The 21,215-nt window shown below is 43.1% G+C and overlaps 1 protein-coding gene across 1 annotated transcript in view; it reads right to left on the bottom strand.

The window, feature by feature from the left end:
• Positions 1-8,728, bottom strand: part of RAB31 (RAB31, member RAS oncogene family) — a 52,338-nt gene extending 43,610 nt beyond the window's left edge. The window contains exon 1 of the mRNA XM_072152242.1: positions 8,493-8,728. Within this exon, the coding sequence (XP_072008343.1) occupies positions 8,493-8,528 (36 nt within the window). The 5' untranslated portion in view covers positions 8,529-8,728. The remainder of the gene's footprint in view (positions 1-8,492) is intronic.
• Between the last annotated feature and the right edge of the window lie 12,487 nt (positions 8,729-21,215).

Raw genomic sequence — 21,215 nt, 5'->3', positions numbered from 1 at the left:
GATAATTACTTTGGATCAGAATACTCCTTGAAAATGGTTGTCTCCTGGCCATAATGAAACAACCTAAAAGATGTAAGTAATAGAGGTTGTTCCCTTACTCATATTTTTAAATCGGTTAACATTTTTTTCCAACATATATATAACATACAGTAAAGTATACATATATGAAGTCCACATACTGCACATCTGCAATTCAATAAGTAATACTTAAAGGCAACTGGCAACTCTCCCAAATGGTGATTGCCCATAATGTGGTAAACTTAGTCCATTCACCTTTTTTTCAAAAGCTGCTTATACAGCCAATCGCCCAATAAAATACTGATCTACTCTTGGGCACCACGTTTCTTCTACTGAAAACTCCCAACTCCCTAAATGCTGACACTGTGCAGCTAAATAGTAGGCCCACACATTAGGCAGGGCCCTTTATCTTTTAGCATCTGTAGCTTCTCCAGAATAATTCTCGGGACTCCCTTCTTCCAGACCAGGTCTCTGAAGAAGTCATGTAAGTAAAGGAACCAATACCAATACCTACAAAACCAAACCAACAGTTGCAGCATTAGGATCATCTTTATCAAATGTGTATGACCCACAGAGGACAGGGGTAATTTACACCACACCAAAATCCTGGATGAGATTTCTCCCAGCAAAGCTTCCAAATTTAAGTACACATAATCATTTATGGACCTGGTAAAATGTAAACCTACAGTGGGTATGGAAAGTATTGAGACCCCTTTAAATTTTCTTCTTTGTTTCTTTGCAGTCAATTGGTAAGATCAATAATGTCGATATTTTTGCTAATTTAATATACAAGAAAAACTGAAATATCACATGGTCATAATTATTCAGACTCTTTCCTCAGTATTGAGTGGAAGCACCTTTTGAGCTACTACAGTTATGAGTCTTCGTGGGAATGATGCTGCAAGTTTTTCACACTTGAATTTGGAGATCCCATGCAACTCTTCCTTGCAGACCCACTCTACTTCCTTCAGGTTGGATGGTGAACATTGCTGGATAGCCATTTTCAAGTCTCTCCAGAGATGGAGTTTAGGTCAGGGCTCTGTATGGGCCAGTCAAGAATGGTAACAGAGTAGTTCTGAAGCCTCTGCTTTATTATTTTAGCTGTGTGCTTAAGGTCATTGTCTTGTTGGAAGGTGAACCTTCGGCCCAGTCTGAGGTCCAGAGCACTCTGGAAGAGGTTTTCATCAAAGATATCTCTGTACTTGGCCTAATTCATATTTCCTTCAATTGCAACCAGTCATCCTGCCCCTGTAAAAACACCCTCATAGCATGGTTCTGCCACCACCATGTGTCACAGTTGGGGTTGTATTTGGCAGGTAATGTTCAGTGCCTGGTTTTCTCCATAAATACCGCTTACAATAAAAACCAAAAAGTTCAATCTATGTCCCATCAGACCAGAGAATCTTATTTCTCATAGTCTGGGAGTCCTTCATGGGTTTTTTTGCACACCGTATGTAGCTTTCATGTGTCATGATTAGAGGCTTCTGTTGGCACACTCTGCAATAGTGATCTTGGGGTTTTTCCTTACCGCTCTCATCAAGCCTCCTCTCCCATGATTTTTTAGTTTGGCTGGATGGCCAGGTCGAGGAAGAGTTATCGCCATCCCAAACTTCTTCCATTTAAGTTTTATGGAGGCCACTGTGCTCTTAGGATCCTTGAGTGCTGCAGAAATTCTTTTGTAATCTTGGGCAGATCTGTGCTTTGTCACAATTCTGTATCTGAACTCCTGGGGCAGTTTGTTGGACCTCATGATTCTCATGAGCTCTGACAGTGAGGTATGTGTCTTTCCTAATCAAGTACAATCAGTTAAATTAAAAACAGCTGGACTCCAATGATGGAGTAGAACCATCTCAATGAGTATCAGGAGAAAATGGACAGCAGTCAAAACAAAGGCTCTGAATACTTATGACCATGTGATATATTATTTTTTCTAGTTTAATAAATTAGCAAAAATATCAACATTTATATTCTACATTTTTCTGTCATGGTGGGGGGCAGAATGTACATTAATAAGCAAAAAAGATCTTACCGTTTGACTGCAATGAAACAAAGAGTCAAAAATGTAAAGGGGTCTGAATAATTTCTGTACCCACTGTAGGGATTAAACTCCAACACAACTAGTATATCTCCTCACTGTACATGACGAAGACCTGAGGCATAGCGGACACGGACCAATTAATGCACAACTTGGAGTTACAACCAAACTGAGAAATAATATCCACTACTACTGGTAAATAGTTCTGCACTCTGGAAAGAAACAGCAGAAAATCATCTGCGTAAAGTGAAATCTTTTTTTTTCTCCTCTTGTATATTTAATCCCTGTAACACCCTGGTTCTGTCTGATCACAGATGCCAACGGCTCAATGGCTAGAGCAAACAGTAATGGCGACAATGGACAGCCTTGTCATGGTGCAAGTCAGACGCAGCCCCATCGACCCTAGCCAACCTTAACCACTGGCTCTTTATAAAGTAGTTGTATTGTTTCCCAACTCTGGTCCAAACCTTGTATATATTAGATGGATACGGTTATATGCATATATATATATATATATATATATATATATATATATATATATATATTACGATTATTTCTTTTAAATTATAATATTCTTGCACTTGCAAGTGCAACAACCATACAATATCATTATGATGAATGTTTTTGCCATAATTATATAATTATATTTTCAATTCATATTTATAATAATCTGATACATTTATGTGTAGTGAGTCAATACAAAATTAGGAAGGGAGTCAAATGACAGATTTTGTCATGGTGAGAAAATGTTTTCACATATGTAACACCCAATGTACAGTAATCATTTCCCATGAGTTCTTGTGAAAATACTACAATGTAGTAACTATTCTGCTGACTAAATACCTTATTTATAGGGTCAGCCTCATCACTTCCTTTTACACCAAATTCCTTTATGCAAAACCATCCAGTATCACTTGTGTTTTTACACTGAAAGATTTATCACAACCAACTGTGTAAAAAGTTAAAGCTTGGTATTATAGCCAATTTCCATTTACTTGAATGGAACTCAGCTGCAAACAGACCATGTGACCAATTGCCATAGACAGACTAGAAAGTGGGTAACAATGTTTTGACCTTTTGACATTCAGTCTCCATATCTTACCATGGTGGTGGCAGAACAAGCTTTTTCTTATACACTACAAATTATAATTTGTTTTCACATTTCCCAATTCAATGTAATTCAATGTATAATTAGTGTGATTGCCAAGCAAAAGGTCACTGGTTTGAATGGAGCATCAGTCACGAAGACGATTTCTCCAAAAAAATATTACCCAGCTTATTGATAGCAGTCTTGCAGCCAGTTGAACGAATGAGGACTGTCCATCCCTTCCAAAGCCAAAAAGTGGATGTCCATGCAATATATCAGCTCATCACAAAGTAAATTCTAATGCGTCAAACGTGGCAGTGGACTGGACTGGGATAACAGTAAATGTGACATGCACACAAGTCTGGGATCGTGGCCTGAAAAAACTGTCAGAGTTTGTAAAAAGATATAAAAAGTGGACAGTAGAGGATTGAAAACTGGTGATTTGGTGACATAAGAGTAAAGTCTATAGAGTGGGTTCTTAAAGGGGTATTCTCGTCTGGACACTCACATTCAGTTTGATAAATATGCCATATATAAACACTTCTTAAATTAGATGTTATTAAAAAAAATTACCTGTGTGAAGATAATTTCTCATAAATGTAGTCATTTTGTCCCTTAGAAACGAGATAGCTTCCTCGGATACGGCCACCTCTGCCTGAGAGATTGCACAAATAAACAAAAAGGTTTTGTATATAAAATGTCCGGGAGTTACTACATGTCGCACAGCCATCCTGTGGTAATGATTGCTGAATCCAGGAGGTCAGGCAGGACTGTATAGCGCATGTCTGGCCACCGCTACCAGAGTGTGACATGGTCGTATCCAAGGAAGTCATCTCGTTTCTAAGGACAGAATGACTACATTTATGAGAAATTATCTTCACACAGGAACATTTTTTTTAATAACATCCAATTGAAGAAATGTTTATATATGGAAGATTAGTGAAACTGAATGTGAGAGCCCAGACGAGAATACCCCTTTAAGGGTGAAAATGTAGCTTGAAGACTCAGAGGTAATGGATTGAGGAAAGGAACTGTCAAGTCTGGGTAGAGTTGAAGGAAAACTGTATTCATACCCAAGTGAGTTGACCAGTGTGCCCTAACATAAGGGCAGGACACAAAACAAGGACAGTGAGCCCTGGCACTGAGACCCCAAATCTGCCCCTACCTACTTATTGGGTCCCCCCTATAGGGAGGCCAATAACCGGGTGATGTTCCCACGTTACAGTACAGACAGACAAAACACAATAAGGCGAGGTACACAATCCGGGTTGGCAACAGCAGGGAATAACAATAACCAGATCACAATCCAAATAGAATAGTCAAGAAACAGGCAAGAGATCAGAAACATAGGGAAACCAGGCCCTGCCACAGGTGAAAGGTGTAAGCTATTACAGGTCCACAGGTTTATTTTTTTTCCTTTTCCATGCCCTTTGCCTCCTAGATTCATCTTAAAAAATAAAAAACAGCATTAGTTCAAATGATATTCTAGCATTCTCAATAAAACAAAGTAACTAGGAAGAAGAGTCAGTATATATAGAAGAAAGAGATGTCCTGCAGATATGTTTGTTTTTCAGGCATTATGTTGTAACTGTTGGCTGAAGGCCAAAGAGTTCCGTCTGCTGATTTTTTGTTGGTGTCTTGAAACCATCTAAGAGTCAGAAATTTCCATGTAAGTTCCTGTGCCATGAGACTGAAGGATATGTATATTTTAGGTCACTAGCAACTCTAATAAGTTAAGGGCATATTTCCCCACATAACAACAATTGTTAGTACTGTTGCCTTTTGTTAAAATCCAATGGTAACTTCTGTTGGGATAGCACATGCAGGCTATATCAATAATAATATCAAATAGTTTGTGACCCATAGTCATGACATAATGCTTCCACGGTTAGTTCCATATAGAAGCTGAATATTTACATTGTGCTCCTGAGATTTTCTAATGAAAATACTCCAGAATTCTGGCACAATCTATCTAACTATGTAACTTGTCTTGTCCAAAGAGGGGGGTATACCGTATATAGTTGTGTAAAAGCCGAGTTTTTCAGCACAAAAATTGTGCAGAAAAACCCCGCCACAGTTTTTACATAGTATGTGCCATGGGGCAGAGCACTGCTATGAGGGAAGAGAAGAAGCAAGAGGAGCTGCGGGGAGCGCCGGAAAGTGAATATGTATGTTTATTTTTTTATACACCGCTGAGCTGCAGGGCATTTCATTAATGGGGCTGCAGAGTATTTCATTAATGGGGGTTGCAAGGCATTTCATTAATAGGCGGGCTGCAGGGCATTTCATTCTAAGGGGGGCTGCAGAGCATTTAATTAATTGGGGCATTACATCAGGCATTTCATTCTTTGGGGATGCTGCAGGGCATTTCATTACTAGGGGTGCTGCTGCAAGGCATTTCATTACTGGGGGAGGCTGCTGGGAATTACACTACTCGGTGGACGCTGTGACAAATCCGTTTTCCACCATAGGTTTATACTCGAGTCAATACGTTTTTTTCAGTTCTGGTACCTCGGCTTATACTCGGGTTGGCTTATACTCAGGTATATACAGTACTTGAAAGGACTGTGACTTAAAAATGTAACATTGTGGAATAACATTTTGGTGTCCTTTTTTTATAAATTAGATGACAAATAGAACACTAATCCCAATGTATAACTAGGTACCATTTGGATTTTGTAGTTATTGTATGTAATATCCTCAGCTCTCAACAGAGGAAACATTCAGATATGTTTCTGGAATTAATCTGCGGTATGTATTTGTTCTATGGAAACCTGTGGTTTATAGCTACTAGACAACTACACTTTCCCCTGTAAATCAGTTTTGCAATCAGCAACTATCACTGCATTGAGGTCATCATGGTTTACCCTATATAACTATCCATTACTATACAAAAACCCCTGTAAAGTAAACTCTATATAAACATATAGACATTATATACACTTTTGTATTTTTAATGCACAACATTGGAGTGTGGAAACTGGAATCTGCATTTCATACTTGCTGTAAGAAGCAGATGGAAATGTTATCTGAAAGAATTTCCAGGAAGCTCATCATTTGCCTCCCTCCTCTGATTGAAACAAGAAGGACAGAGGTTAACAAATGGAGAGGGGGGTGGTAGCGAAAGTGCATTACTGTAGTTATATACTTGTCCTTACACAGCAGCACTATTATTTACATATGGTGTTGCAAAATTTCCTCTTTTCGTGGCTTTTTTTTTATCCTCATCAACAAAAATCTCTGTGCGTTTCCCAGGATAAATTGCACTGCCACTCAGACATAAACAGGATCTGGCATTTCCTAATTCTTTGCTACCAAAAGTGACAAGATTATTTCCAGCAAACCTCAAGTCATATGAGAAACTAACAGAGTATTGTGTAAGAATCCAAACAAATCCATACAAAGCATGTGCACAGACATGCAATAAAATAGAATACAATAGACAGATCAAGAAAGCTTCTGAAACCCAACAGGAGCCAAGAAGTGATGTCACTTTCAAGAATGCCTTGAGTGGCCTAATATGTGTGGTCCTGTGTATTTGTGATATAGCAGGCACTATTAAAGGGGTTGTCTGACATTAATAAAAACTTTATTGGTGGGCTGGGAGTTGTGAAAAAAAATAAACCTATTCTTACCTGCCTCGGCGCTCCCAGTGTCCCAAGCCATCTGTCGCTGCCATGCCCTATTGTCGCAGCTACGCTCCGACAAATTCGGTGGTTTGATACGAAGAAACAGGAGGATGGGTGGCAGTGCCAGGTGGGCGGCGTTGTCGGAGCAAAGCTTATGTCTCCCGGTAAACAAACAGTGACGATCGGCTTGGGACACCGGGAGCACAGAGGGAGGTAAGTATATGTTTATTTTATTTCACACTCCTCCCTTTCTATCCCACCAGTAAAGTTTTTATTAATGTTGAACAACGTCTTTAATGGCAATGTGCTGAGCCTAGTGTGCAATCCAACGCCTATGTACCGGCCATAAACCATAGTAGAGTACCGGTAATAAATGAGAAATTCGTTTTCTGTGATGGGCTGCTCGACTTATTTCTTTTTCCTTGTGATGTCACGAATGGTGAACTTAATTTGCCATGGCAAATTATGGCATCATGTGACATAATAAATCACATGGGATCTAGATTTCACCTATAAGCATCCATTTTTCCAATCTTATCCACAAGCCAGTGTCCAGATGTTTTCCAAATATTTAAAGCTTTAAAAAAATCGCTTCTGATCATTTTAGTAAAGTGCTTGATGTACCTTTAGTTGCACATTAGATAACTAATAAATGTAAAGGGACCGGACAACTCCTGAAATGTGAACTCTCAGTAAATAAATCACACTTCTTACAATAATATATAGACAAAGACACAGAGAAGGTGGATCATTTTTATCAATGTATTATTTCCTTCCTGATTTCGAGTTTTAGTGTAGTGTTTAGTATTCTCACCTACACATATTTTCTTAGATTGCCCCAGTCACAAGTACACACCAAATACAGACTTGCTTTAACAACAAGAGTCTGTGTAACTGACTTCTATAGAAAAGCATACAGTATAACTAGGGATATCCGAAAATCTAGCAATATAAACTTTGGATTAAAAATTATGCCAATTGGTCAGTAATTCTCATTAATATTATGACATTAGGACACAAACTTACACATTCCATCGTATTTGTTATTCCAATGTATTCACAGAGTTCCGATTGTCAGCGGATGTTACTTCAGTATCACAGTACAGATCAGTATTTTCCACAATCCGGAACATATGCTTTTAATGCAACAAAGCAGGATGTAGCTCTCTTTGTTCAAAACCTGTGGTGTCATCCTTTCTCTGTGCTCCCTCTAGTTCAAGATTACAGTCTGACCACTATGGACATCATTACCGACAAATCACAAATATATACTAGACAAAGGCTTAGATACTGGCAAAGTGTATATGTATAGAAGCATAACAAATAATATATCTATACAGAAGACAATACAGATTGCTTTGTGTTTATCATATAAGTATCAACTATTGTCATTTTCCTTGTAGTCCTCAATTCTGGGAAGATGCCTCATTTAGCTACATACAATAGCACTTCTTAATAGAAATACTTGCCTTTGCCTGCCGCTGCGAAAACTCTAGTACCCGATTAAATTAACTCTTTGTTGTAAAATCAGCTTTATAAAAAGTGCTTAAGCGCAGTTTTAGTATAACAATGCATGAAATAATAATAACTTGGTTCAGCTTTTGCCTGCTTTTTGGAATTAAAACTCTGCGCATTATATTGGAATAGAATTTATCATCATTTCTCTATTGTATAACATAACCCTCCTGCTTCCTTCTGCTGAGAAAATCCAAGTAACACTTACCCCCAGAAGGCAAACTTTCAGCTCTCGGATAGCCATCCTTTAAAAAGAGTTTTGTTTCCTATAACACATCATCAGGAGACAAGAATTCAGCACACAGTCATCTCCAAGGCGCTGCTTGTATGCTCATGTGGGTCGCATGCAAATAATTTCCTGACCTAACAAAAAGAAAGAGAGAGAGAGAGAGAGAGAGAGAGAGAGAGAAAGAGGAGGTTTAATTCCTACAAAACAAACGGAAACCAGTCTGGGCTATTTATGGGCAGTCCTGTCACATGGCCTGCAGACAACTACTCATTTGCTGCTTTCGTAATCTCCCAAAAATGTTGCATATTATACAAAAAGAAGCCAAGGATTCGCAGTGGATATGGCGGATAGTTCACGTATTAAACACATATGGTAACATCACATAGAAATCCAAGGAATATTCTTAGTAAGGCACTTTAACAGTTTAGCTGAAATGCATGTAAAAGGGAACATCCTTCAGGATAAGGGTGGAGGAAGAGGAAAACGTGTCTGTGGAAAACTTTGCACATCCTATGTCTTCCTTTCCCTTTTTCATTTCAGAAAAATATGTGATGTGAGGTTATTATAACAGAAAAGGCAATGGGACAGTTCAATGAATACTGTTTAATAGTTAATACAGACAGTACTTGGGTTAAGTACAACATTTGTATGTAAGTCAGAACTGTATATTTTATAATTGTAACTCCAGACAAAATTTTTTTGGTCTCGCTCTTAACCCTTTAACACCTTAACAACCCCCACCCTTCATACAAGGGTGGGGGTTGTTGCATATTGCAGCAAACCCCCACTGCTAATAACCGCGGTTGGTGCTTGCACCGATCGCGGCTATTAACCCGTCCGTTGCCACCGGCAAAGTCGCCGGCGCCACCATCTTTATTCCGATCGTCGCTCCCCCGCACGTCATCGGGGGCGGCGATCGGTTGCCATGGTAGCCTCAGGTCTTCTTTTGACCCGAGGCTACCTGGCTTCTGCAGATTCATTACAATGAGCCAGTGGTTCATTGTAATGACTGAGCTGCAAAAATGCCATATATTGCAATACAGTAGTAGTATTGTAGTATATGGTAGGAACGATCTGACCATCTTAAGGTCACAGACACAATAGGTATTGCCGCATCCCAAAATTCCCGATCTATCAAAATATAAAAACAGTTACGGCCAGCGGTGACCTCCAAGACGGGAAATGGAGCCCAAATGTCTGAAATGCGACTTTTACACCTTTTTACATCACAAAAAAAATGGAATAAAAACTGATCAAAATGTCGCACAGACCTCAAAATGGTAGTAATGAAAACGTTGGCTCATTTCGCAAAAAATGACACCTCACACAGTTCCGTACGCCAAAGTATGAAAACGTTATTAGCGTCAGAAGATGGCAAAAAAAATTTTTTCTTTTTTGTACACATTCGTTTAATTTTTGAAAATGTATTAAAACGCCATAAAACCTGTATAAATTTGGTATCACCGGAATCGTACCGAACCAAAGAATAAAGTTGAGGTGTTATTTGTAGCGCACAGTCAAAGTCGTAAAAACTGAGCCCACAAGAACGTGATTTTTCAATTTTTCCACATTTGGAATTTTTTTTCAGCTTGTTAAAATAAATAACATCACAGGAAAGTAAAATTTGTTACGCACAAAATAAGCCCTCACACAGCTCTGTACATGGAAAAAAGTTATGGATTTTTGAAGGTGGAGAGCGAGAAATGAGCGAAAAAAACCTGCGTCCTTAAGGGGTTAAAAATGTTGGATTGATATATTAGCATTTACAAAAATTAAAACAAATTATAAAATTATAAAGTTAAAGCTGAGCTCTGATTGGTTTCAATAGGCAACTAGAACAGTTTTACCTCAGAAACTTGATGATAAATCTCCCCCTTTGTTTAGCTTAATTTGTGCAAAAAAATACATATGTACCATGTTCATTGTCCACACTTTCCATTATACATTCGTTCTAATAATGGTTTGATCAGTTCTTTTATTACTATCATTTTTGTGTGGTGGCTTTACTTTAAATACTACCTCTTCACTTGAGAGAGATGCTTCTCTTTTCAGATTCAGAGACCTCCTAATTGGAGATGTGTATTTTGCTGTATCATTGGTACAACTTTACCAATTATATTTTTGAACTGTTTCGAAGTATCTAATCTTATGGAGCCCACTTTACCTGGATCTGAGATGAATAGATAGTGAGATACTTAAAGGGGTTTGCCCACGAAAGAAATTTAGTGTATAGTGTTTACACTATAAACATAATTTTAACCCCTTAATTCATGTTATCTCTAGAGTAGTTTAAAGAGGACCTGTCACTCGAATAAGCTATCGAAGCTGCTCCCTAGGCCTACCCCAGGTGTAGCAGTGTTAAATTGCTAGCTTTATCAGAACATTCCGATAAAGCTAGCAAACAGTACACTATGTAGCCCTCAGAACACCGGACCGAGCTTACAGCAGTCCAGCGTATTCATAAAGGGGTGGTGCAAGGAGGTGGTGACTGCTGCATGGAGCATGGCAGCCACCACCGGCCTTTGAAAGTAGACTGCTTTAGGTGCAAAAAAAGTCGCAAATCAGCACAAGCACCATGAAAAGTCTCACTATCTGGTCGTAGGGACCATGAACCGGCCAAAGTATACCTGAGAAGTAGTCAATTCTGTGGTTTTCTATACTGTACACCCGGCATGGAGCCCAACTGCATTTAACAAGGTACTCTCTCTTCTGTGGATAGGGCCACAAGGTTGTTTAAATTCTAGCCAGTTCGGCGAGCTAGGGAGAAGCCAGGCTATGTTCTGGATCCCTACTCTGGGGGACTGTAGAGCACAGGACCCTGTGTAGGCCTTTGACCTGTAATGCCTTTGACCCAGCAAGGATTAGATCATCGCTGCACGGTACAAGAAGAAGCAGATGTAAGTATAAACTTTTTTTTTAATCTGCACAGTAGGGGTTTTATTACTATTAGGGCATTATTACTGGCTACTGGGGGCATGACTGCTGGCTTCAGGGGCATGACTGCTGGCAACTGGGGGCATGACTGCTGGCAACTGGGGGTATGACTGCTGGCTATTGAGAGAATTACTACTGAAGACATTTAGGGGCGTAACTTAAAGGGGTGAACTTTGCAATTGGGCCCATCAGTTTCAAGTTCCAACACTGGGGACATTAATACTGGGGGTATTAGTATTGGATACTGGTGGCATTGCTGCTGGCTACTGGGGCATTATTTGTGCTACAGGGAACTTTACTACTGGGGGCATGACTGCTGGCTACTGAGGGCATGACTGCTGGCTACTGGGGACATTACTACTACTGCATTATTACTGGTTACTGGGGGCAGGACTTCTGGCTACTGGGGACATGAACAACAAGATCTTCATATAGGTGGATGGATGTGCGCCGAATATACGGCGCAACAGGGTCAGGAAAAAGAAGCCAAAGGTGAGTATAGTTTTTTTTTTTCAAGAAGGCCCTGCTGTGGACATTTCATTAATTGGAGGAGGGGGGGCATTTATGTTAATTGGCGGGTCATCAGCTGTAGGTATTTTACTAAAGGGGGACATCTGCTGTGGACATTTCATTGGAGGGTCATCAGCTGTAGGTATTTTACTAAAGAGGGACATCTGCTGTGGACATTTCATTAAGGGGGCATCTGCTGTAGGCATTTCATGAAAGGGGGCATCTACTGTGAACATTTAGGTAAAGGGGGGCATCTGCTGTGGACATTTTATTAAAGGAGGGCATCTGCTGTTGACATTTCATGAAAGGGCATCTGCTGTAGGCATTTCATTAAAGGGGGGCATCTGCTGTTGACATTTCACTAAAGGGGGGAATCTGCTGTAAGCAGTCCGACTGATTCGGACTGAGCGCGGGATTTAACATTCAAATTGTGTCGCAAGATCAAGCACTTACATGCACCAGGAAGAAGAAGGAGAACTCCGACATACCTGAGCAGGGAAGCGACACATGCAGGATATCGGGCACACAATCATAATGAATTGTGCCAGAGTACATTATTGTCAGACACTCTGTACTCCGTGAACTCCTCTTGACGGGTAAGTAAATGTGCCACTCTGTCTGTGTTTTTGATATCAACTCCCCTACATCTTGTTTCTTTGCAACTGCTCTTTGCCTTGACCACAGGCATCTGTCTAACCAAGGCTGTTTATTTGTCCTATAAACCACTGCTAAGATGTTTCCATTGGACTGAAAAGCATTACTTGCAGGGATTTTATTTTTACTGTTTTTCCTTCATGTGCCCATTATTTTGTTCATAGCAATTTTGCAGTGCTAATGCATTTAAACTATGATGAATTCTGTATGTAAAGAATTGGAAAGCTATGTCATCAGGCATTACATGAAACCAGTCATTTGAGGAAATTTGTGAAAAGTGTAGAAACTTGTTTTATAACAAAATTACCTCAATACGTAGAAGAAATTCCACATGTTGGGATTCAACTAATGATGAGCGGACCTGATCTGTAAAGTTTGGTTTGTTACCGAATTTGGCGGGTTCACAGCCACAGACCCGGAGACTGAACAATCGCTGCTGTTTGGGATTTGAGTCCGTGTTTGGGAAAATCGCCAAGCTGTAGAAGCAGCCAATCAAGCAGCAAGCAGCCGGTTGACTCTGCAGATTACACATAGGAGAGAAAACTAAGGGGGGTTGCTGCCTATCATAGGATCAGTTGCCGGGTTGTAATTGGCCCTTTAAGGAGGCTGCTGTTATTAGAGACAAGTGAAAATGTGAAATAATTGCTCTTTTAAGGGTACTCTGAAGAACTGCATCAGGCTACTCATAGGCTGCTAAAGGCAAGGGATATTCTTACTGATTATAGAGGATTGTACAGCAATACTTCTAAAGAACAGACAGGAAACTTATAATTTACTGCATCAACCAGAAAGATTCTGCCCTGTCACTGAATCGCTTTCAGCTCCAGAATAATCATAAAAAGTCATCAATCATACCTAGATTGTACAGTTGCTTGTGTCAGTGAATAGCCTGTAGTAATACCTTGATCATGAAGGTGCTGCTGTCAGTAAAGTGTGCAGTAGTACCTTGATTGTAAAACTGCTCCTGTCAGTGAATAGCATCCAGTAATACCTTGATTATCAAGGTGCTGCTGTCAGTGAACAGCATCCAGCAATTCCTCGATCTTAAAGTTGTTGCTGACACTTAAAATCGTCCAGTTATACCTTGATCATAAAGGTGCTGTTGTCAGAGAATAGTGTTCAGTAATACCTTGATTGTAAAGTTGCTCCTGTCAGAAATGAGCGTCCAGAAAAACCTTTATCATAAAGGTTGAGCTGTCAGTGAATAGCACAAACTATTACATAGATCATAAAGGTCAGTGAAAAACATCCAGCAATACCTTGATACTAAAGTTGCTCCTGTCAGTGAATAAGGCCCAGTAACACCTTCATCATAAAGCTTCTGTGGTACGTAAATAGCATGCACTAATAGGTAGATAATAAAGGTGCTCCTGTTAGTGAATAACGTCCATTAATTCTTTGATTGGAATGTTGCGTCTGTTAGTGAATAGCGTCCAAAAAAGTTATTTTTCCACAAATTTTTGGTTTTTCAATTTTTAAAAAAAGTTATGTTTGAAAAAGTTTCCCCACTGCTTTGTGAAATCGGTGGTACTGGTCGATGCTAACTGGATGAGGAGGCATAGATTCAACAAGGTGCTGGAAGCATTCCTCAGAGATTTTGGTCCATATTGACATGATGGCATCACACAGTTGCCGCAGATTTGTCGGCTGCACATCCATGATGCGAATCTCCCGTTCCACCACATCCCAAAGATGCTCTATTGGATTGAGATCTGGTGACTGTGGAGGCCATTTGAGTTCATGTTCAAGAAACCAGTCTGAGATGATTCCAGCTTTATGACATGGCGCATTATCCTGCTGAAAGTAGCCATCAGATGTTGGGTACATTGTGGTCATAAAGGGATGGACATGATCAGCAACAATACTCAGGTAGGCTGTGGCGTTGCAACAATGCTCAATTGGTACCAAGGGGCCCAAAGAGTGCCAAGAAAATATTCCCCACACCATGACACCACCACCACCAGCCTGAACCATTGATACAAGGCAGGATGGATCCATGCTTTCGTGTTGTTGACGCCAAATTCTGACCCTACCATCCGAATGTCGCAGCAGAAATCGAGACTCATCAGACCAGGCAACGTTTTTCCAATCTTCTACTGTCCAATTTCGATGAGCTTGTGCAAATTGTAGCCTCAGTTTCCTGTTCTTAAAGGAGTGGCACCCGGTGTGGTCTTCTTGTGTTGCCTTTCTATCAGCTCGAACCAGTCTGCCCATTCTCCTCTGACCTCTGGCATCAATAAGGCATTTCCGCCCACAGAACTGCCGCTCACTGGATGTTTTTTCTTTTTCGGACCATTCTCTGTAAACCCTAGAGATGGTTGTGCGTGAAAATCCCAGTAGATCAGCAGTTTCTGAAATACTCAGACCAGCCTTTCTGGCACCAACAACCATGCCACGTTCAAAGGCACTCAAATCACCTTTCTTCCCCATACTGATGCTCGGTTTGAACTGCAGGAGATTGTCTTGACCATGTCTACAGTTGCCGCCATGTGATTGGCTGATTAGAAATTAAGTGTTAACGAGCAGTTGGAAAGGTGTACCTAATAAAGTGGCCGGTGAGTGTATATGTGCCACCGCCGTTCCTACCTTCCCACTTCATTAAAGCGATTGTCCGGGACTGTAAAAAAAAACCTTGGTGTCCATGAGGGGGCTGCTTAAAAAAATAAACATTTACTTACCTCCCGGCGCCCAGCTTGGTGGTGGTATCAAATCCTCCCATTGTGGGGAGACAGGTGGCCTCCTGACTCAGGAGGCAGTAGTAGAGGTTTAAACAACTCAAGCAGCAGAGAAAGCCACAGGTGTTTCCATGTGACCTGAGCATGGGCCTCAATTCCTGCTGCCAGTTAAGACCCACCTCTTCATCGCAGCTGTCTTCTCCTCACTCTTGGGCCCTGCTTCTAAACACCTATCCTCCAGGAGTTGAGCACTAGGGCTTCTCACATAAACCATGCAGCTCAAAACATGTTCATAAACGGATCAAAACATGTTCATAGAAGAGACGAAAAAGGAGGTTTGTAATGCGCTGCTTAATGGACAAGTTTTTATTCATAATACATATGCATGGAGGACTATGCGTTTCGGGAACGGACCGTTCCCTTCATCAGGTCCAATAGTAAATTCCTCAAAATGCTGGCTGTTAGTATAGTAGGCACTTCAGTTCCAAATCGGAGGAATGATGGTAAGTACTTATAATGTCCGAGGGTAAGATGCCAGCCAAATATATTGAGGATGCAGCCCCGGGTTAAGATAATAGGCGCACCACGAGTCAGCTGAAGCGCAGACCTCCTTTTTCGTCTCTTCTATGAACAGAATTGTGGGAAGGCACAGATCTGGGCCAGTATAGAACAGAATTTCTTAAGCAGTCAAGGCTACTAAGAGCACATTAAATAGAAGAAGTTTGGGACAACAACAACTCTTCTTTTGGCCATCCAGCCAAACTAAACAATTGTGGAAGAAGAACCATGGTAAGACATGTAAAGAAGAACCCCAAGTTCACTGTGGCTCAGCTCCAGAGATGCAGTATAAAGATGGGAGAAAGTTCAACAAAGTCAACTATCACTGCAGCCCTCCACCAGTTGAGGCTTTAATGTCTCCCATAGCAAGTTATGTCAGTTATGTCTCCACAGTCCTTACACTAAGGAAGCCCCCAAAGTAATATTCTCCCAGAAATGCCTTCCACATCCCCCCAGTAATGTCCTCACAGCCCCCTACCCAGTAATGTCCTACAGTAATGTTCTCCACAGTGCCCCCAGTAATGTCCTCCACAGACCCCCAGTACTTTCCTCCACAGCCCTCTCAGTAATGTCCTACAGTAATGTATCCACAGTGCCCCCAGTAATGTGCTCATAACCCTTTCAGTTACATCCTCACAGCCCCAGTTATATCTTCACAGCCCTTCACAGTCTCCCCATTATGTTCTCAAAGCCCCCCTTCCCCAGTTATGTCCCCACAGCATCCCTAATGTGCTTCCCCTTCACAATGTATAATTAAAAAAATAAACAGTAATACTCACCTTTCTTCCTTTTCTCACCTCCACATATTCTTGTGTGCAGGATGGGCGTGGTGAAATCATCATACCACACCTCCTGCTCCCAACACTGTAGTCAGCTGCTGGGAGTAGGAGGCCTAGTGTAATGACATCACTGTGTCTCCTACTCTCTGTAGCTAACAGCTCCATGCTTCACTACAGTTCTCACCTCTATCTGCATCCGTACGACAAGTGTCCTGCTGAGCCATGCACAGGAAAAAGATAGATCAACTCATTTTCAAATTTGCATCCCTCAAACTATCAGAAACAGCATTTAGGAAGTGGTTGAATTCTTAGGGTGTTGTCACATAGGGAGGAATAGAGCAGAGCTGACTCTGTGTTTGTTATAGGTGAGTTAGCAGAGCAGAGAGTGTCATTGTGTTTCATATGCATCTCATCATCTTTCTACGTGCCAGATACAAGTAGAATGGTGAGAAGCTAACTAAAAGTGTAGATAATCCTTGTACCCTGATAATCTTAGCACATTGTCAGCACACAGCATCTCATAGCACTGAGGAATGAATTTTAAAGAGTACCCGCCCACACTGTGGAATTTTACTCTTCTTTATTCAACAGCTTTGTTCAATAGCAATAGCTTTCCTGGCTAAGAACAACGTTTCACACAGAAAGATTTTCTCATGGTCTGTCCAGTTCAGAGGGAGATTGGTCGATTCCTGTGTTAGCCATGGTCCCAAAAATCTAAGCTGCTCCGCAAGGTAAAAGAGAAAAAAAGTAAGGCCATACAAGCTTGATCTTTAGGTCTCTACCATTTTAACAAGGTTTATTCTCCCTGCCACTGAAAGAGAGAGAGATGCCCAATTTTTGAACTTATCGCTGAAATATCCTAGCAAAGGAAACACATTGGGGCAAATTTACTTACCCGGCCCATTCGCGATCCAGCGGCGCGTTCTCTGCTCTGGATTCGGGTCCGGCCGGGATTTAAGAAGGTAGTTCCTCCGCCGTCCACCAGGTGGCGCTGCTGCGCTGAAAGTCATCTCATCGCGCCGGAATGCACCACCTCGGACCAGGTGAAGGTAAGCGGTCCCCAAGCGACACTTTTTCGGTTTTTAAATGCGGCGGTTTTTCCGAATACGTCGGATTTTCATTCGGCCACGCCCCCCGATTTCCGTCGCGCGCATGCCGGCGCCGATGCGCCACAATCCGATCGCGTGCGCCACAATCCCGGGGCAATTCAGGTACAATCGGCGCAAATCGGAAATATTCGGGTAACACGTCGGGAAAACGCGAATCGGGCCCTTAGTAAATGACCCCCATTGACTTCTAAGATTGCTTTTGGATGTCTAGGCAATATAACCCCAAGGCAGGGGTAGGGAACCTATGGCTCGGGAACCAGATATGGCTCTTTTGTTGGCTGCATCTGGCTCTCAGACAAATCTTTAATAAATAGTGATGGCTGCTGTGTGTCTCTTAGACTGATCACTTGTCACGGTTACACCCATGATCCTCGGTATGGATCGCAGGTGCACCCGTGCCTGCTGCCGCGGTCCCGGCTCCCCTTGCCCTCACTTACCTCTCCTGGCTCAGGCCTGTACTCTGGCTCCGGGCATGTAGGCCGTGTTAGGCTTGGGTAACACAGAAGACAGGGGATAGTGTGCCCTGAGCTTGTCCCAACCTCTGTCCCTTCCTATAGCCCCCCCACGCTAAACCGTGGGGTGACTACTTGAAGACTCGAAATACACTGGATAAGTGTGGGAAGGGAAACACAAACAGACTGACAAACATAAAACACAAAAGATTGGTAAACTAGCCGGAGTCACAACGAGAGGGTACGTCAAGAGCAAAATCAGTAAGCAAAGAGTCAATGTCAAAAACTAGCCGAGGTCACAACGATACAGATACAGAGCAATACAACCTAATGCAGCAAGCGAGTGAAGGGATTTCAAACGCTGGCACAGGTAACTAGTGAAGCTGCAATTTATGCAGCCAGAACTCCACCTCCAGAACCTGATAGGAGCTGGACAGCTTCTGGGAATTAACCCCTCATGGTGCAGAACAACCAGGCATCATGCAGAGGTACCACAAGTCCCAGCAGTTCCGAACACAACTCCTAGACAGCGCGAGATCTTAGCAGCCGCTGCGCGGGACGAGAGGTGGTGTTTGCGCGGATACGCCCCTGGCGGTCGGAGAACGCTGCTGGCACCGGCAGAAGAACCAGAAGTCCCAGCATTCTCCCTAGCGACCCTGACAGGCCGCATGCTTCTTCCCTGCAGTCGCGTGCTCCTGCCACTAGAGGGGGCACGCGCGGACTTCTCCCAGCCTTAAAGGGCCAGCGTCCTCCTTATTGGCTCTGGCATTCCCGGCTCGGCTATATAGCCTGGCGACTCCCAGCATCCCCTGCCGGATCTTCATGTCTTGTTACTGAAGAGAAAGCCCTCCGTGCTCCTGAGTGTTTCTATACGCCTCCATGTGTTCAGTGATTCCCGTTTTCCGTGGTGTTCCCTGGTGTCCTGTGGCGGTCCTGGTGTCCTGTGGCGGTCCTGGTGTCCTGTGGCGATCCTGGTATCCTGTGGCGGTCCGGTAATCCAGTAGCCTTCCGAGGTCTTGTGGTCCTGCCATCCGAGGTTCTGTGGTCCTGCCATCCGAGGTCTTGTGGTCCTGCCATCCGAGGTCTTGTGGTCTTGCCATCCGAGGTCCTGCCATCCGAGGTCCTGTGGTCCTGCCATCCAAGGTCCTGCCATCCAAGGTCCTGTGGTCCTTCCATCAGAGGTCCTGCCATCCGTGGTCCTGTCATCCGAGGTCCTGCCATCCGAGGTCCTGTGGTCCTGCCATCCGAGGTCCTGCCTTCCCGCGGTCCTGTGGTCCTGCTATCCGAGGTCCTGTGGTCCTGCCATCCGAGGTCCTGCCTTCCCGCGGTCCTGTGGTCCTGCCATCCGAGGTCCTGTGGTCCTGCCATCCGGTTTCCTGCCTTCCCGCGGTCCTGTGGTCCTGCTATCCGAGGTCCTGTGGTCCTGCCTTTCCCATGTCCCTACCTTGGCTGCCACCGCGGGACTAGTCGCACCCGTGGAGGGACCTGGTGGCTCCCCGCAGCAGCAACTCCATCCCGCTTTGCGGCGGGCTCTGGCAAAGACCCGGGTTGCGGCTGGAATCTTTATCTCCCGCGGTGGTCCAGGGAGTCCACAAGACTTTAGTCCTAAGGGACTATTCCCATAGACTGTGACATCACTGCACACAAGTTACCTCTGCCTACGTCCTTTGTTCAACCCAGGCGCCATCGCTGCCATCGTCTAAGCCTGGTTCAAAGAGAAGAGGGTGGGAGCGATAAGGAGCTGGCTGCAGATAGCGCTAGTAAGTGAATATTCTTTTTTTTTTTGCTGTGACTACCTATATACTGGGAGTATGTGCGGTGGCTACCTATCTACTGGGAGTATGTGCTGTGGCTACATATCTACTGGGAGTATGTGCTGTGGCTACCTATCTACTGAGGGTATGTGCTGGGGCTACCTATCTTCTGGGAGGCATGTGCTGGGACTGCCTATCTACTGAGAGGCATGTGGTTGGTCAGGATTTGGTGTAGTGAACCCCCTGGACCACCGCAGATGATGATTTAAGCAGACTACTGGGACTGGAACCAAAGCAGGATGGTCTTGGTGCACCGTGGTACCACCAGGTCATTCCAAAGGCGCAACTTGTCCACAGTGGCAGGCAAGGTCGAGGTACAGGATCACTAGGCAGTCTCGTGGTCAGGAACAGGCAGAAGGTCCAGGCAGGCGGCAATGATGCACGGTCAGGGGCGGAACAAGAGGCCAGGGCTGGCAGCAAAGGAGCAGAATCAGGAACAGGTCCGGGGTCACAATGGGAGGTCAACACTTTAGAAGTAAACATTGTGGAAAGCTTCCTCGTAGGCACTAAGATCCATCAGGGAATGGTGGGAGCCGCCGGTGTTTATAGGAACCCGGGATGTGGGCAGCGCCGACATACGGCACACTGGCCCTTTAAATTTGCAAGTGCCGGCACGGGAGCAGGAACGTAGAGAGGTGAGTGAGCTTGGAAAGGGGCCCAACCACGGAGAGGGGCACGGGTGTGCCTGTGATCCAAGACATAATCACAGGGGCACCGTGACCCTGGTTCTACCTATCTACTAGGGGGGCATGTGCATATGGTATGGATCTTACGGAATAAGATTTTAAAATATGTGGCGTTCATGGCTCTCTCAGCCAAAAAGGTTCCTGACCCCTGACCCAAGGTATTTGAATTTATCTGTAACTATTAGATCCAACACCATTAACCCTGTCTTAAGAAAGGTACATTAAGCATGACTTGCCCCAGTTTATTTGGATACCCGAGAAGGATCCAAACTCATTTATAAGGTCCATAACTCTAGGTAGTGAACTATCAGGGTGCGACATGAATAGGAGGAGATTGTTGGCATAAAGTGCAAGGCAATCCTGTCACCTCGCATGCGGCACCCCCGAGAATCGTGTCTATACGCAGTTTTATGGCTAATGGCTCAATCGTCAAAGCAAATAAAAGGGGGGAAAGGGGATACCCATGTCTAGTTCTTCTTTCAAGAGAGAATGGGGTAAAAAGCAAACCGGTAACTGACACTGCAGCTTGTA

Source organism: Engystomops pustulosus, chromosome 5 (genome assembly GCF_040894005.1).
Source record: "Engystomops pustulosus chromosome 5, aEngPut4.maternal, whole genome shotgun sequence".
Lineage (NCBI taxonomy): Eukaryota > Metazoa > Chordata > Amphibia > Anura > Leptodactylidae > Engystomops > Engystomops pustulosus.
The sequence above is the reverse complement of the archived record's forward strand: the minus strand, read 5'-3'. Positions and strand labels throughout refer to the sequence as shown.